This window comes from Plasmodium berghei (assembly GCF_900002375.2).
Source record: "Plasmodium berghei ANKA genome assembly, chromosome: 10".
Classification (NCBI taxonomy): Eukaryota; Apicomplexa; class Aconoidasida; order Haemosporida; family Plasmodiidae; genus Plasmodium; species Plasmodium berghei.
In genome coordinates this window covers 1,563,865-1,577,997 of record NC_036168.2, presented here as the reverse complement: position 1 = coordinate 1,577,997, position 14,133 = coordinate 1,563,865, and the positions used below count along the sequence as shown (strand labels likewise).

General features: G+C 22.2%; 4 protein-coding genes and 1 non-coding gene across 5 annotated transcripts; 2 read left to right on the top strand and 3 right to left on the bottom strand.

Moving 5' to 3' along the window:
• Nucleotides 1-1,167: 1,167 nt before the first annotated feature.
• On the bottom strand, nucleotides 1,168-2,288 carry PBANKA_1039400 (ribosomal protein S27a, putative; the record flags this gene model as incomplete). The annotated part of the gene is made up of 3 exons (XM_034565502.1): nucleotides 1,168-1,428; nucleotides 1,758-1,843; nucleotides 2,186-2,288. The coding sequence occupies 3 exons, from the start codon at nucleotides 2,286-2,288 to the stop codon at nucleotides 1,168-1,170; spliced, it is 450 nt and encodes a 149-aa protein (XP_034422193.1).
• PBANKA_1039450 lies at nucleotides 1,574-1,655 on the bottom strand. Its single transcript, XR_002688182.1, has one exon. It is a non-coding gene; the product is annotated as a small nucleolar RNA snoR22 (small nucleolar RNA).
• Nucleotides 2,289-3,795: 1,507 nt separating the features above from the next.
• Nucleotides 3,796-7,052, bottom strand: PBANKA_1039300 (U2 snRNP-associated SURP motif-containing protein, putative; the record flags this gene model as incomplete). The annotated part of the gene is made up of 9 exons (XM_034565501.1): nucleotides 3,796-4,437; nucleotides 4,594-4,708; nucleotides 4,867-4,944; nucleotides 5,086-5,702; nucleotides 5,854-6,047; nucleotides 6,217-6,316; nucleotides 6,447-6,535; nucleotides 6,688-6,772; nucleotides 6,990-7,052. 9 exons carry the CDS (start codon nucleotides 7,050-7,052, stop codon nucleotides 3,796-3,798), a joined length of 1,983 nt encoding a protein of 660 aa, XP_034422192.1.
• Nucleotides 7,053-8,833: 1,781 nt separating this feature from the next.
• PBANKA_1039200 (conserved Plasmodium protein, unknown function) lies at nucleotides 8,834-9,982 on the top strand (the record flags this gene model as incomplete). The annotated part of the gene is made up of 1 exon (XM_034565500.1): nucleotides 8,834-9,982. The coding sequence occupies one exon, from the start codon at nucleotides 8,834-8,836 to the stop codon at nucleotides 9,980-9,982; it is 1,149 nt and encodes a 382-aa protein (XP_034422191.1).
• Nucleotides 9,983-11,219: 1,237 nt separating this feature from the next.
• PBANKA_1039100 (conserved Plasmodium protein, unknown function) lies at nucleotides 11,220-13,574 on the top strand (the record flags this gene model as incomplete). Its single annotated transcript, XM_034565499.1, has 1 exon — nucleotides 11,220-13,574. One exon carries the CDS (start codon nucleotides 11,220-11,222, stop codon nucleotides 13,572-13,574), a length of 2,355 nt encoding a protein of 784 aa, XP_034422190.1.
• Nucleotides 13,575-14,133: the final 559 nt, after the last annotated feature.

The window sequence follows — 14,133 nt, the reverse complement described above, 5'->3', positions numbered from 1 at the left end:
CAATGATAACAGTTTTACTACGGCTGTTTTTTCAAGTTTTCAAAATTTGTTTCTTGTTTATTATTTTTCTTTTTTATAAGTACAAAATTGCTTTTTTTATTTTAATATATATTTTCCATCGACCTTATGTATGAATATATATATAATGTATTTGTTTTAATACACGAAATTGAGTAATTTATTATTAAAATAATTATTCCATTTTTTGAGAGCAAAATTATCCCCCATAAGGCTACAAAGGTTTCTTTAACTTTTATATAAAAATGAACGCATATATACAAAACATATATGTATGAAAATAAAGTAAATTTAATAATTTTATTAACTTATTATTTTTTTTATAAACATTACATGTATATTATTCTTATAAGGGCATTTCCCTTCTTTTATAAATGCAGAAAACCAAGACGATTTTTATTAAATTTTTCGCACTTTTATCATTAAATCAGACAATGTGGCCATGAAGTTTTTTTCCAATATTTTTTAGTTACTATTTAAAAAAATTATTTCATGAAATAATCATTTCTTTTGCGTATAAAAAATGCTAAACAATTAGCCTGAAAAAATATTATATAAACTTAAAAATTTTTATTCATCACATAAATATATTATTGTATTCATTTCCTATACATATTTTTATTCTTTGCCTCAGTTTTTATGCATTGTTCCCATTTTTCAAATACATAAAAATCAAAATACAATGAAAAAATTGACATTATTAATCATAATATAGATTACCCTCTGATGTTTATCACATTTACACACATATATTGCGTATAATAAAACTCATAGAATACTTTAAATAAGCCATCGCATTATACTTATATATTATTTACGTTATTTAGTTTCAATTTAAATCGTATTGATTTCCCTAATTATTAATTTTCATATATTTTTATTAAAATATACAAGGGTGTGATGGGAAAAAATACATTGCATACACGATTCATATCGTTTAACAAAAACGTTTGTTTTTATAGAGATATAAATTATATTATTCTTAATTCATAAGTCTTAATTTTTTTAATGAAAATTCGTAGAATGTATGCTTATATCGAATATATAGTACTTAAAGGTAAAAAAAAAGGAAAAACCCTTTTTAAAAAGAGTTTTATACTTTATATGCATAATTAATATATTTACACGCACATAGTAAATGAAATTTTTTTATTTTTTCATAATGGTTAAGTGACATCTTCCACAGTAATCTCTATTAAAATGAGAAGCCATTAATGTTCCAGGGGCGCAATTGTTGCATTGCTTTTTTAGTCTAAATACTTTTCCATCATCCCCGACTTTGTAAAATTTTAATATTGCTAATTTTACTTTTTTTTTCTTATGTTTTTCTTTTTTGGGTTTTTTGTAAACTTTCTTCTTCTTTTTTTTACCACCACCAAGTAAACTGAAATTTAAATCTATGGTGTATTCCTAAAATGAAAAAATGAATTTAATATTTTTGATTTATGTATAATGGGCGCTATATAATAAAACTACATATAATAATATAGTTCATTTTATTTTTTTTTTTAAAAGAGAAACTTATTAAAAAAATTAAATAAAATACAATAGACATTTTATATTTTTTCAGATAACAATAACGAACATATTTATATTCTCATGTCCCTACTTGCATTTGACAAATTTTATCATCATTAAAAATAAAAATGCAACCAATATAATATCATAAAAAATTATATAATTCGATACATATAATTATTCATAAGTAACATAATACATGTATATATTTTTCTTCTTACATATTCACATTGGTCAACTTCAATCAAATCTTCGTCTTCCAATAGACGTCCGTTTTTGTATAATTTCTGAGAATCACAGGGAATACCTATAAGTTTATTTAAAAAAAATTATATATACATTTTGAATGAACATTCCATAAAATAAATACTCTATATATGTGTTCATATGCTTTGAAGTATACAAAGAGAGCCATTTTTATAGTTCTCCTTTTATATCAACAGTAAAAAATATAAATATAATAATGAACATTAATCCCCCCTTTTATAGTGTTACAAAAGCATGGGAAATTTTTATTCTGTGAATAAATTACAAATACGATGTGGTATACTAAATATTAGGAAAATACTATACATATTACAATGCAATTTTAACCGTGTTTATGCCATAAAAATAAATACATATAAATAAACTGAAATAATATACTAACCTTTTAATTCAGATATTTGTTCTTTTACATGTTTTATGGTACTAACATCGGATGACTCAATACATAAAGAGCCATCATAAGGAATGTTTATTAATATTTTCATTCTAATTAAAATAAGAAATAAAATTCTTTAATTCTTAATTTGGTTTATTTTAAGTATCCATAAATAAGAACTTAAAAAATAAATTTATATTAATTTATTTTTAAATCAATATATTTATATTCATGAATTATTTTTTGGATTTTTAAAAATTGTCATTTAAGTATTTTTGGGCACTATTTTTTTTAAGTAAATGAATGTAATGTATTAAAACGTTATAGTAGCCATTATATATATAGGCTAATAATAAATAAATATTATATATTTTTTACATGTATGCATACATTATATATGTAAATTTATTACTATTAATTTATATATGCATATATTTATTATACATTTGCTAATAAAAAATAGCTTTGGAAAATGAGCCGACACTGGTGGCCGAAGTGGTAATAGTATTAGGATATATGTATATATAGTACGTAAAAAATTATATTTTTATGTAATTTATTAAAGGCAATATGCTAATAAAACATTATTTGGATATATTGCTATATATATGAGCATTTAATGGGGGAAAAAACTTTTATTATACATCTTTGTTAAAGCATTGTAAAACTACATAAATAAAAAATAAAAAATATGCATTTTTCCTTTTTTATCAAAATGACTACTATTTAATAAAACTCACCATGGGTGAATTTTACATCCAAAAATGTGACATGAAATATTAAAATCATAGAACAAATATATATATATTTATTCAAATATATTTAAAAAGTATAAAAATTATTAAAGTTTATTTTTATATATGATTAAATACATAAATAAATAAATACAATACACCATTGCGGTGCTTATATTCGTAAATAGTTCGCAGTTGTTACTCAAAATAATATAGCTTGATTATTTATGCCAGAATTTTAATATTTTTTTAACTTTATTTTAATTAAAAAATTATAATGTTTATTCTTTGTTGTATAAAGCCATATAAATTACTTATAGATATAATCAGATTATAAATGTATATCAATTATACCTCATATTATCGTATCGCTATTATATGAAAAGAATATTATCCTCCTTTTTTTATAACTATACCAACATATAGATTAAAACAAAAATAGCATATCATTCGTTTCACTGTTATTAATCAAATATATTTTATTGGGTTTTTTGTTTTAACAAAATATCTTTATTTTGTTATATTAAATACATAAATTAAACATAAAAAACTAATAAAATAAATAATATAAGGGATATTTGTCTATACACAGAGCAAGGTTAATTAAAACTATATATATTAAAAACATTAATCATATCGTTTTATATATTTTTACATATACGAATTGATATAATAAAGATTTGAAACATATAAGCAATTATGTGGATTTATGTGTATAAATATATAAAAACATTGAAAAAAACAAAAAAACGGGCACAACAAAATAATATCTGTGTGCAAACAAATTTTAAAATATTTTTCAAGATCATATTATATTTAAAATAAAGCAAAACTATTCTAGTTAGTTTTTCATTTGATACATCATTAAATTATAGTATTTTCTCATTTTGTGTTATCATGTAAAGTAGTATCACTTGTTTCGGAGATTTTGGATGAAATATTTTTATTACCGTCACTTTGAGCAACTTCGTTTAAAAAATTTTGTCCACTTCCTACATTATTGGTATTGAAACCATGAAAATCATCATATATTAATAAATATTTAATTTTTTTCTTTTTCTTAAAGTTTTCATCAAAATACAACCCTCGTTGCTCACATAACCGATTTATTTGGTTTTCGTCTTTTTGAAAATATATATATGCATTTCTTCTTAAATTTAATGGATAAATTTTAAGGTCATCAAAAAACTCTATTTTGGTCCCATTTAATATATCGTGTTCATTTTCTGAATCATACATTTTATTTTTTATATAATTTAATTTTTTACTTGACAATAAACACTTTAATCCATTCATAAAAACTATAGTATAAATTGCCCATGCATCCCACATATTAAATATACACATTATTGAGTCAGAAAATAATTTTGCCTTTATCTTACTATCACATTTTTTTATGTGTTTTCTAAAATAATAAAATATTCGAGGTAGCGCTTCTTCCATATGTTTTCGGTATGCCCACGACGAAAAAAACTGGTTACTACAATTGTACAGAATGTCTGAGATTAAGTATACCAAATTTATCTGCGAAATCAGAAAATACATTGAAATGAATGAATGAATAAATAAATAGTTAAATATGTATAAAAACACGCCTATAGGCACAAATTAAACATACTTGAATTTAAATGACAAAAAGAATTGCTATTTTTACAAATTCACTGCTTTATGCACGTTTACCTTTTTTAGTAAATCATATTTTAAATCAGTCAAATAACTAGATATTATTTTTACAACATCGAAGCTGAAATCACTATGTCGTGTGCAAAATATCATAGCACGACATATGCTTACTCTAAAAAAAAATTAAATATATTATGCTCGTATAAATATTTGCATGCCTTTTTTTTCGAAAATTCATTCCACTAAAACTAAACAACTGTTAGATGTACCAAAGTAAGAAACACTCGACAATACATATATATACTTATATATCTTATTCTAAAGCGATACCTCTTTTTGCTTAAATTGTTAATAATACTAATAAGCTTGTTTTTCTTTTTCTCATCCATATCACACTTTTTATTTTTCCTATAAAAAAAATCCATCACGTTATAGCATTCATATTCACAATATATTTTTTATTGTATTTTATTAACAATATAAGTAATGGTATTATGTAATTATATTTATTAAACGATACACAAAATATATTCTCTCCTTTAATTTTACATTTTTTTATTTATCCTTGGAACAGTGTCTTTTTTATTTTTTGGAATAGGCGGGATATAAACATAACTATTTTCATACATTTGAAATGAATCTACTCTCCAATTTCTATAACTATCTCCTTGTGCAAATGAAAAAACTCTCCACTTATAATAATAATGCAAATCTGATGTGTTAAAAATAAAATTAAACATTGGATTGTCTTTTTCATTTTTTTTTATTATTTCTTCAAAAGCATATCCTTCTTCGGTTACATATTTCGCTAACAAATCAATTATTCGTTTAACTTTTTTATCTTCGGGTAAAATTATTTGAATTCTTTTGTTTGAGGTATTAAAAGAGCTTTTATTTTTATCAAAATGACTATTTTTATATTCATTTTTATTCAAGCTTAAAAATTTCGGAATAGCCTTACTCCATCCAATTATCACAGGTTTTCCAAACATTTCTACTCCGTCTAATGCATCCTTAGCATTCTCTGCGTCCTCTTTATTTTCAAAGCAAACAAACCCTGAAATTCGTCCTTTTTTTTTATCTTCCTCTTTACGAGGATACATTATTTTTACACTGCTCACTTTCCCAAATTTCCCAAACCTTTGACATAAATATTCTTCAGTTACCTGCACATAGCAACCGAAAGGAAAAATGTATTACCAGTGATTTTATAATAAAATGCTCATAATATCACATTTGACTATATATAATCAATCTTATTTTCTTTATTTTGGTCATTTTATTTTATTATTTCTTTTGTGTATCATTTTTAACAACCTCTGCAGATAGGTTTCCTAGATATAAATTAGCAAGTGTTTCATTCCTTTGTGTATGAGAAAAAATTCCTTCATTTTTTTCGATTTCTATTATCTTTTTATTAATTTTAATTTTTTCTTCTTCAGATTTAGCTAATTGAGCTTGCTCTTTTAATATTTTCCTTTCATCCAATATTTTCTGCTTTAACTTAATTTCTTTGATAAGGAAATATAATGACGTTTATATAAACCGAAATAAATAAGTAGGAATACGTTTGCATATATATGTTTTTCACACCCATATTTTTCAAATATATAAAAACGATAAAGCAAAATACGCACACACATATGTACATAATGTACTATTATTTGTGTAAAATCCAACCTTCTAAGAAACTATCAATCTCCTTTACTTTTCCTAAACCACTTTTTTTTGTTTCGGATTTTTCGTATTTTTTCATGTTTTCTTCATTAAAATTATTATCCTACAAGTATGATAAAAAAAACAAACTGTATAACTGGTATATTTAATGCAATTTCTCTACAATAACAATTTTCCATTTTTCAATTACATATACATATGCAGGTATGAATTATATTTTCGGTAATATATACCTTTGTGAATTTGTTTTTTCCCTTTTTATTATCATCAGCATCATCTTCTGGGAAATAATCAAACTTAGACGGGTTCAACACTTTCTTACCTATTTCAGTTATTTAAAAAGCAAATGAAAACAAAGAAAAAGAAATTGAAATAACATGTTCAATAGGGTTTCCTGCATGTATGCTTTATATATTCATTCGAATGTACACAGTTTAATTAAAATTTCTTAACTAGTTTTTCTGTTTTATTTACTTTTGACAAATTGATTTCCTTTTTCTACGGCATCTCCCTCAAACGACCGAACGAATTGAGCATAAATGCTTGCAGCTTCTTCTTCCTTTTGAAATTGTACAAGAAAAGTATCAAATAAAATATAACACAAATTAAATGAAAATATAATAAAACATTTTTTAAAGGTCTAAACAGTGATTAAAGCTCTAGTTCGGTAAAACTAATATATATGACACTAAATATATACGTAAATATCCACATATAAATGTAACTAATTTATAATTGATGTATTTTTAAATTTAAGCGATATCTCTTATTCCTACATTTATTTTTTCATATTCAGTATCGTTTTTCTTATTTTTATTCCTATTCAATTGAATATACATTCTGTAAACATCCAGTTAGATATATATACTAATTTTTCAGTATTCTTTTATTTATTTTGGCTTCACTCACTTTTTTTTATTGTCGGAATGCTTTTTTCTCATCAATATACACAAAAAATAAAAAAGATGCGTCTTCATTTATATGAAGAAATACATTTTCATGCTTCTATACTTTTTATATATAATCCTTTTATTTAATAGATATATTTTTTTTTAATTAAAATTTTTTTTATAACCCTTAAAATTAATTATCTTCGAGTAAAAACAATATATAATTAATGAAATAGATGTGAAGGGCGTTTTCGTATCTTAGGTAATATAAGTTGAATGTGAAATCCCGTTTTAATTTTTTCATATTTTTAGTATTTATTCTAATTATTATCTATCCATATATTTTTTTTAATTTTTCTTAACATTATTGATATATATGTTCCTTATAAATATCATATATAGAGAGGAAACGAAAGAAAACACAAAAAACAGTAAAACATATTTATATACTTAGTTACGTGTGCGTATTATATAATTTACGATAATTTGCTAATAAAATGCATCCTCCGTGTAAATTATATATATATTTTTCGTTTTCAAATGCAACAGACTGGAAATTTAAAAAGGTTTTAATAATGATTTTAATTTTTTATATATTTTTTAATGTTTTTCCTATTTACAATTTTATGGAATATTGCTTGAATAGTTCTTTTTAAGCTATAGTATTTTAATTATATATATGCATGTGCTTATACATATATTCATTATACTTAAATATCTTTCCTTTTGTTGCTTTTATTGTTATTTTTATCATGCCCCCCTTTTTTTGTGTTTCATTTTATATAATTTTCGTTGTTTTAATTTTAAATTATATTCATAGCATTATGTGGATATGAATGCAAGCCGTTTTCATAAATATATGCCACTAAAACAGTATTACATTTTGTTGCATTGTATATATACCTTTTTACAATTTTGTTTTACACAATGTTTAGCATAATCTTTTTTAAACACGTTTTTTTGTTTTTTTTCGAGAAAACCACGTCTGTACAACATATCCCATATATAATATACACATTGAAGTAAAATAACAGTGATGATAAATTGAATTATATATTTATTTTTTTATGTAAATATTTAAAAAGGAGAATATGGGAAATTAATTGGTGATACACCGAGTGCACATATTAATTTATCTTATTTGTAATTTTTTTTAGTATGCATATTATCGCATGTTTATTTTTTAATTTTACTTTACGTAAACCTTATTGAATTTTCATGTTTTTTGTTACTTTTCCATTTCTTGAATTTTTAGAAAATTTTATACTCGTGATAAAACTAGCACATGCTTAGATGCATTCACATTTCTTTCGGTTTTTTTCTGTCTAACAAATCATTGAAAAAATTATTAAACTTAGTTACATGCTTTAGGCTATTATTTTAACTTTTTCATTATTTTTGTAACATGTATATATTATCGATATTTTATGTATACATATAAAATAATTTTAAATTATCGTATCATATCTCATTTTTTGCGTAGTTCCGTATTGCCTTCTTGTTTTTCATCTCGCTTTTAATTTTTTTTTTAATTTTCTTTAATTGAAAAAATTGAAAAAACAAATAGTTTTTCATTTATTTTCCAACTATCCTTTTTTTGCCCCTAATAAAATGAAAATATCATTGATGGTTCACGCATATATATAGTATTTTTAATATTTTTTAGTATTAATTTGTTTTTATTTTTTTTGTTTCAAAAGTATTTAAACAGTAAGATAATCGTTGAATAAATGGAAAACCTAATTATAAATGAAAATAAAGAAAACGAAAATCAAATTATTGAAAATGTCTCGCTTGAATGTAATGACAAACATAAAATAAAATGTTTGTATCATAATGACATAGTATTTTATAAACACAGAGAAAAAAACAAAATAGGAATAGGGAGAGTAGTAAACTTTCGCACAGAACTAAGTGCAAACGACATACATTTAGTATCCGACCATAATATTACACTATTAAACTCCTTAAAGATTTTAAATAATATTAATAATACTAAATATGTGCAAAATTATATTAGCAAGCTAACGAATAAAAATGATCGTCGCCGACGAAAACGTGAAAAAATAATATCCGAAAATACAATTGACAACAATAATAATGACAATAACAAAAGCTGCAGCAATAGTAGCAACAATACTAATGTTATTAATATAAATAATGAAAAAAAAGAATTATCTATTACAAAATATTTTATAAAAAATGATGATGATAATGAAAATGATAATGAAACTGATGATGTATCGCTAAAAAACAATACTCATGATAGTATTGGCGTTGAAAGCGTAAATGGAATAACGAAAGACACAGTAAGTGAAGATAATAACAACTACGCTTCCACTGGTAATAATAATTCTAGCCCAAATGATATAACAAAATATAATAAAAAAATATATGAACTTACTGAAAGAAAAAAAAGTGGAAAAATGTTTTACATAGTCCAATCATTTGGAACATACAAATATTTATTACAATATAAAAAGTTTTATGCGCACTATAAAATGTTCGTTCATAAAAAATGGAAAAATGTTAAAGTACGATTTTGCAAAAATATTCAAAATAAAATAAGTTTTGTATTAGCTATGAAAGTGTTTGAAATAAAAAAATTATATTATAATAATATTAATTTACAAAATTTTATGATTAATAACTTAATGAAAATTTATAAAAGCGAAAAAGATCTACATATAGATAATAATATTCTTAGCTATATACACAATGTGGACGTAAGGGTTATATTGCAAAATAATGTTTTAATTACTAACGATGATTTTAATGATGTTATTTCAAAGAATAAAAAAAATAATGCAAATACAAAAAAAAAAATGTGCCTTTCAAATGAGGAAAATGCTAAATCTCTTTCAAATACCATGCTCTGATAAAACTCATTGCAATATTCTTTTTACAAAACATGTTCTTTAGTGTAAACACATCATAAATATAATTTCTTATTCATGCTGTGTAAATAATGTGCGCATAAATAACACATGAATATATATAAAGGTACTTTATTTAATATTCCCATAAGTAAGAAAGAAGTTAAGATTAAATTGAAAAATTATTCCTTTGATATATGCGATATATATAGCTCATTTTTAAATTGTGATATCAAAATGTAGTTGTTTTAAGCGAATTTAACCAAATTTCATATGCATATAACAATAAGATAGAACCTTGCACATTGGCTATAGGAACTATTATGGAAAATTTGTAATCAAACTAATAGATTATACGGTTAAGGATATTTCAAAAAAAAATTTTAAGAAAAAAACGCATTCTACCTTTTTTATTTTTTCACATTAATTTTATTAACTATACTTTTTGTGTATTTTTTTCGTGGTTTTTAATGACTTATTTTTGTCCTGTACCTTAACTTTTTAAAATAATTAAAACATTACACTCTTTTTAAAAAATAAATAAAAGGTAAAATGAATAAATCCATTGATTGGTAGCATTTATAAAATCTCAAATTATAGTCTATTAAAATTGCCGTGTAATAAAGTGTTCCAAAACGTAATTCATAATTAAGCTCATATATTTGTAAAATACGCAAAGTAATATATTTATTTTTTATATATTCAATGTTTTTAATCATAATTATAAAAAAGGTATAAATAATTGCACAATGTTTATTGATCCAATAACCTGATAATCCACTGTATATATTTCCAATTATGCATACACAAATGTTGAAAAAAATATAAGTTTTTGATACTTCACAAATTTGATATTTTATTTTAAAAAATGTATAAATTTTCGTATGTTTTTTTTCAGAAATAATAAACAAAATAAAGAAAAAAAACAATCTTTCAAATATTAACAAATGAATTAATAAATATGTAGATAAACAAGTTATTAAAATAAATATAACTAAATAAATAACAAAATAAACAAAATGACAAACCTAAAAAATGTAAAAAATAAATTTCATCACGAAGACAATTCTTTGTAAAATCTTCGCTTTTTTAAGCAAATTTTAAAAGAAAAAGCGATTTATAAATAAAATGTACGTTATACTATAAATTCAGTTAATAAAAATACTACTATATACTTATATATAGTTTTTTACCTTCGCAATTATGTTAACATGAACATTCAACGCTATATAATGTCGAAATGAAATTGAAGCACCTTGATTTTTTTAAACTAGTTAAAGGGAAAAATTACATTACACATAATAAGCAATACAGTAAAAGGCATTACAGTAGTAGCTATATAAATGATAAAAAAAATAAAACAAGTAACTATATATCTTATTCCATGCCAACGCAAAATGAACGTAATCATAGATATAATTTTGAAGTATTAATGAAAATAATAAAAAATAGAGCAGACGAATATAACCTTATAAAAATAAAAGAAGCTCAAAATAAAATATTACTACACTTACCAAATTTTACAATAAACGAAGTAATATCAACACTTATCCTTTCTTTTAAATATAATTTATTAAATTCGAAATTATTACACGAAATAACAGAGCACTTATTTCATAATTCTTGTTTTTTAAATAGCAAACATTTGTATATCTTAGTTTTAATAGCAAAAAAAATACAACCGCCAAATTTTGATTTTTCACAAAAAAAACATGTAAAGCAAGTGGGAAAGATAGAGGACATATCGTATCGAAGTAATGGCGTTGACACACATGAAGAACTTGCTAACGGAATAAATGAAAACATAAGATGGCAAAAAAAATTTTATAATGAAATAAAAGAAAATATTTTTTTAAATCCAATTAAAAGGGAAGATAATGGTTATGATCATTTTGTCTGTCCATCAAATGACGATATTACCAACGACCACATTATAAAAAAAACAAACGAAACCCAGAAAAATGAAGATATTGAAATATATAAAAATGAAACAAATTACAATATTCTGGGTAATATAGAAAGCATTTCATTTGACACAGAAGAATCTCAAATTCAAATGTGCCGCATCTATGAAGACAACCTTTCTGAGGATGTTAAAAACATATACCTTAAAATTAGGGAAATTTTACATAATAATTATAACAATATATACCTAAACATGAAAAACAACATGCACAATAATTTACTCTTATTAAATTATTTGTATGAAGAAGGAATTATTTCAAAAAATGATTTCATAAAAATTGTTTATAACATTAACACAGAGCTCAGTACATTTATAAACGATGATATATGGCTTGGTGATGCTTGTAATGATAAGTATCAGGATTATCTTGAGGATATTGATAAAACTTATTCAGAACACATTTTAATTGAATATATAAAAGAACAAACCGAAAAAACGTCGGCATGTGATCTATATATGCAAATACATTTAAACTTACTTAAAGATATGCTTAAAAAAAATGATTTTATTAATAACACATTTCTTTTAGAAAGATTAGAAAATAATATTATGATAAAAGAAGAAGAATATATTTATAAAAATATGTATACACATATTTTTTCAAGTTTTTTTTTTAATCTCAAAAATCTACAGAATAATATTAATTGGTTAAAATTATTTTATTTAAATATTATAGCGTATGAAATATTTAAAATATTTACAGGGAATAATGTACCCAACAATATTCAAATTAATTTTTCTTTACTTAAAAATATTAAATGTACAGATATTTTACAAGAAGGAAAATATAAAGATATTAATTATGAATTTTTGACTGTAATATATTATTTAAAAAAAAATAATTTATTAAATTATACAATTAATATATTTGAGCACAATCTATATGATATAAAATATATTTATGAAAAGTATTTGCAATTTCTTAATTTATTAAACAGTTTCAATTTGTTTGACATACTTATGAGTGATGATTCATGTAAAGAAGTTAAAACACCGTATATTCATCACATAACGCAATCTTTTATCAACACAGATAAGACTTTGCAAGGATCAGAAAATATACATAATATCAGTAAAAAAGATCAAGTTCAAAAAAATAACGATATATTAACAAATGACTTTTTTTCTTTTTTTATGGTTGAATTTACCTTCAATATTACATCAAATTTAAATAAAATTAATTTATGTGAACAAATATTTATATTAAAATATATACAGTTATTAAATTTCAAAAATGAATATTTATCCGATTTAATTAACGAAAACTTATACAAATTTTTCATAAGAAAACAATATAATTCAGATATTATTTATTTATTTTATTTTTTAGAATATATACACATATTACTTATATATTCTCTACCTGTCTTTTTTAACATAATAAATAATATGTACCTTCCAACGTTTCAAAATTTGTTAAATGCAGCCCTAAACAAATATATATTTATTAAAAACGCAAAAAGTATATATAACCATCTTAATACCGTAATAAGCCAAAATGAAATAGAGCTACAAAAATTAAAGAAATCCAATGAGACAAGTATTTATAAAAAAAATTACTCAATACCCTATAATAAAAAAGCGATAAAAGAGTTTCAAAATATTTTATACGACTTTTTATTTCTATAAAACACAAGGTGATGAAAAAAATCGCTAAAATATTATAAATTTTAACATTATTAGGAGTATGCTTCTTCGAAAAAAATATATTTAACAATTTATTTACAACCTGTATATAAAAAATAAAAAAATAATTTACCAGATAACATAAAATTATATATTTAATCCCCGTTTGTTAATTTAATCACATATATACACATTTGTGTGTGTAGACGTATTATATTCCCATATATAATATGCTTTTTTCTTTATGCTATATTATTTGTTTGCTTACATATTTTATAACACATTATATGAAAAAAGGCATAATATTACTTTCTTCGTAATTTTTTTTTGTAAATATTTTACTTGAATTTATTTCAAGCAAAAATCATTTTTTGGAATATGTAAACTTATTCAATATAAATTTTGTATATTAATAAAATATATCACATTATTATTTTTACTTATTTATACATTTTTGAAGTTAAAAATAGTTGGAATTTTTTTTTATAATAAAGGTATTTTCCACTATTTAAAAAGAAGAAACTAAATATAAATCCATATTGCGTGTATGTAACAATATAAT